Genomic DNA, 4661 nt, shown 5'->3' with positions numbered 1-4661 from the left:
ATCTATCTATCTATCTATCTATCTATCTATCGGTCTACCATCCATCCATCCATCCATTAAACAATATTTATATCTTAAATACACTAAAATAAGAAATTTTTATTTTGCATTAAAAAATTAAGAATTTTTTTATTTTCAATTGTAAGTTTATTTATTTGCCTTTTTTTATTTTACTTTTAATTTTTATTGTTTTAAAATAAACTTAGCATAAGGTACATTCTGTACTTAACTAATGTTTTCAACAAATTGTACCCTAGTATACACTTAGTTGAATCAATAAGATTAAAAAAATAATTTGGTATCATTAAGATTAAAAAGGATCATTTTTAGGATCTTTTTTTAAAGCAAAATAACCCAGACATTTCATGATAGTTTTCATGTAATTTATTAAATGATATTAATTTATATAGTGTCACCGTAGCATATTTAGACAGCCACACTTAGAAATGTCTGAATGTAATTTTTACTTAAAAATATCAAAGCAATGTTTTTTTTGTTTTGTTTATTAAATATGATTTTTTTTTTTTTAAATGAAGACACATAAATGTATTTAGATGTTTTCATAGCTGATGTGATGAACTACACCAGTGGTTACTCTGCCGGGACACATGAGGAGGCTTCATATATATATATAGATAGATATCTAAAATCACTAAAAATCACCTTGTTAAAAGCATAAGTACCAAGTCACCAGTTAAATGTAACTGCAAAATGGCTCAGAAAAATGAATCTAATTCTGAGCAAATCCTTTGTAACATTTGATAGCAGATGACATTTTAATATTTCCATGTAATGTTATATAATTCAAACATTTTGACGTGTGGCTTGTGTCCAGTGTGTTTTAGACCCCTGTGTCACTGTATCATCTCAGCTGAAGCTTTAACACTCTTCTTCTGCTGCCTTGCAAGCGCTCCGTTTTCTTCCGGAAATACAAATGCACTTGTGTTTGTTGTGTCCCAGAGTGTCTGGCTGCTTTATTCAGCATCTGCTGGTGTTGGCAGGTTGTTAGCAGAGACCCTGTGATGCAGTGCCCATGTAATCTCTCTGATTAGTCTGTGTGTGTGTGTGTGTGCACATCCAGATGAGTGCTGCATTCAGACACCTGAGACTCATTGTGCGCACAGCTGTTTGGACAGCACACGTCTAAAACCTTCTCTCCTATTTTCACAGTCAGACTCACTATCACCTGTCGGCTTTTCAAATCTCAGCGTTTGGATCCCGCTGCGGCGTAAAAGAACATCTTAATTATGCTTCTGTCCGTTACGGTTTACATGCTGTGACGACAGCAGATACGCAAGCCCTGCTGTGACTATTGCTCATGCTTTGAATTTGGGGTTTGTTCAAATTCCTAACTCAAAGTATTAAACTTTGGAGCATAACCTGTAGCGTTCACACTGCAGATGTGAATTACACCTCGTTTTGTTGAGGAGAGATGTTCTATTGCTATGCTGTTGATTTAACACATTCATTTGGTGCGTTTATTTATGGAAAAATTAACACATTAAAATGAACTCGTATAACGCACCCCAAATGTTGATTTAAATAAATAGCTCATTAAACAATATCGTGTTACATTTTAGACTCAATATTGTCTGTTTTTCTCAATTATTTTTATTTTTTTTTCGTTTCGTGATGTTTTGTTGCTAAATAAATCCGCAGTTTCTAACAAATCGAGTGAGTCGATGATTCATTGACTCGCGTATAAAGACAGTCACTTGCTTTGTTTCTAAATGAATCAACCATTTGAACAAATCAGTTAAAAGAATGACTGAATGATTCACTCATTAAGACAGTGACTTGCTGCCACCTACTGGTGGTTTTTGTTTCATATTAAGAGTATTATTTCATTAAAAAATATAACTCAATATAATTTTTTTAACACATTAAAGGCAGGGTAGGTGATTTGGTTTAAAAACATTAAAAGTCTCTTCACATTCTGATCGCAATCACTAAGTTAAGTGGTTTAAATTTATTTGTATGTATTTTTATCGTCTGTGGAAGGCGTAGGATCATAAAATGTTTGTCCAATCATATCCCTCGGTCCTACCTGCCTGTCAACGTATGTATTTACATACCTTTATGCACCCTGTTCGCGCAGACATGATCAGCGCGGTCCATTATCCTATTGCAGACCGAGCGAGAATGAAAAGCGTTATTATTGTAACATTATGCGCTTTATACTGTAATGTTTTCTCACCGTTGAATGAGACATGAGGTAATCTGACGACAACGCCGTCTCTTGTCATGTAGCTATAACAATGTTATTGTCCTGGGCTGCGTTTCCCAAAAGCATCGTAAGCCTAAGTTGATCATAGCTCCATTGGTTTCAATGGGTCTACGATGTACTTAAGCGTACAATGTTTTTGGGAAGAGGGTGGATAAAGCGGAAAGGAAAAAATCATGTATCTAGAAACCAGAATGTCGTAGAAACTCGTGGTGGCAGGTTTTGCGCAATTACGCCGCAAAATGTAGAAATCCAATTTTTCTAACCTGTTCTCTCTCTTGTTCTGTAGGGACGAGGAACATGCTTTAATTCTGCAGTACTGTCAGACTTTGGGAGGGGAGGGCTCATCCTTCAGCCAGCCCCAAACCCCCGCCCACGTCAGCAGGAGCCCCGCCCATAACACTCACAGCCCCTCCTACCTGATCCAGAGCCCCGCCCAGATCCTGCAGGCTGTGGAGAGGGAGGAGCGAGGAGAGCTGGAGCGAATCATAGCGCGACTGGAGGAGGAGCAGCGGTAGGTTATGAATAGTTCATGTCCACTTCAAAGTCACTGTGAAATCAAAACTGACCATTTTTTTAATGGAATATTGCAGTGTGTATTATAAACATTTTATCTGTGCACAATAATCCCTCCCCTCCAGCAATCTGTCATTCACATCAGATCACAGCAATTGTCAAACAGCAATGATCCACTGATCCAAACAAAATTTCACTAAGATTCACATAATAGAAAAAACAATCACAGCTTTACGACTAACAACCCAAATGATTTTTTTTTGCATTGGTTTTTGTGGAAAGTCTGTGGATCTTCATGTAAATGAATAGTTCATGTCCACTTCAAAGTCACTGTGAAATCAAAACTGACCATTTTTTTAATGGAATATTGCAGTGTGTATTATAAACATTTTATCTGTGCACAATAATCCCTCCCCTCCAGCAATCTGTCATTCACATCAGATCACAGCAATTGTCAAACAGCAATGATCCACTGATCCAAACAAAATTTCACTAAGATTCACATAATAGAAAAAACAATCACAGCTTTACGACTAACAACCCAAATGATTTGTTGTACCTTGTGTTTTTTTTTCTTTCTTGCATTGGTTTTTGTGGAAAGTCTGTGGATCTTCATGTAAAACATCTTCATTTGACAAATCCTCTTGTTTTTAATTTTTAATTAGAAGTTACAAGTCACTGTTTTAAGAAAAACAAATGAGCAAGTGGAGAATCGTCTATAAAGTCTAGCTGTGATCTTTAAGCTGGTCAATCTGAAGTCCTGTTCAAGGAAAGTCACCATGTTCACTCCGCATCCATATTTGCAAAGCCTCTAGGCAACTATTTCAGTTAAGTGAGAACAACAACTATCTACTTGAATGAGGAAACACTGAAATCTCAAGAAGGTGCTGGCCAAACTCACATCTAATAACACATTTCAAATCAGCAATGCGATCTAAGAAGAATTGTCCCATAAATATTGTTTTTTTTACACGAAAATAGCACTAAACCTATAGCAAATGTACATGTGCAAAGTGTAAAACATGGCAGAAAGGCTGAATGAAAATTCCGTTTTCTTTGCAGTGCAATACCTCTCTAAAAAATATGTTCTATTTATTTCATGCAAATGTTTGTGTCAGTCTAAACAGATGCATTCAAACAGCCGTTCATTCAAATTAAAATGTTTATTGCACCAAATATTAATCTTGCTGTGAATGAAGCACAAGTCTCAGGAGACTAACTGATTTTATGGGAACCAGACCTTCTAACAGCAGACTTTAACAATTGGCGATTAACTGTTTTGTTTAGAAGGCGGGACTAGAGCTGCCACATTGTACATTGCAGTTTCTCCCATTCATTCAATAAATAATGCTTTTACTTTTAATTTAATTAATGTTAAGGTTACAATTATTCAGTGCAAGAGCTTCACCGTAATTGGTCTGGTTATGATTTGCATCTGTTTAGTGTGTGTTTGGCAGTGGGCTGTTCTGTAGCTTCCTAACAATAGGCTGAATTTGGCTGCAGGTCCCTTTGGGTTCACTTTTCTTCATTGCCTTTCAAAAGCCAGAACATAAAAGAACCGGCGCAGCATCCAACAGTCATAACTCAAACTCACAATAAACAAAAAGCCCAAATGCCGGTGTTATAAGTATATGGCGTATAAACATTCTCTCTGTCTGTCCGTGGCCAGGACCCTGCAGAGGGAGTATGAACAGTTGCGCCAGCAGCACGGTCAGCCCGGCGCGGGGGCCGCAGCTGTTGGCGGGGCCCCTGAGGAAGCTGACCTGTTAGCTGAAGCTAAACTCCTGCGACAGCACAAGGGACGGCTGGAGCTGGGTTTGTCCCTATTTTACCCAGCACTGGGTTGTATTTAACCCAGCATTTTTTAGAGTGTAGTTGCCAAACTTAGAGCTGGTCTGCAGATTTTAGGCACTCGGGTTGA

General features: G+C 37.5%; 1 protein-coding gene across 1 annotated transcript in view; it reads left to right on the top strand.

The window, feature by feature from the left end:
- The window catches only part of LOC107718008 (utrophin-like), a 200930-nt gene extending 196269 nt beyond the window's left edge, over positions 1-4661 (top strand). Inside the window, exons 61-63 of the mRNA XM_016524923.1 lie at positions 2514-2738; positions 4410-4555; positions 4642-4661. Coding sequence (XP_016380409.1) covers positions 2514-2738; positions 4410-4555; positions 4642-4661 — 391 coding nt within the window. The remainder of the gene's footprint in view (positions 1-2513; positions 2739-4409; positions 4556-4641) is intronic.

This window comes from Sinocyclocheilus rhinocerous, unplaced genomic scaffold, assembly GCF_001515625.1.
Source record: "Sinocyclocheilus rhinocerous isolate Xijiao unplaced genomic scaffold, SAMN03320098_v1.1 scaffold843, whole genome shotgun sequence".
NCBI lineage: Eukaryota > Metazoa > Chordata > Actinopteri > Cypriniformes > Cyprinidae > Sinocyclocheilus > Sinocyclocheilus rhinocerous.
Note: the sequence above shows the minus strand (reverse complement) of the source record. Positions and strands in the feature narration are given on the sequence as shown.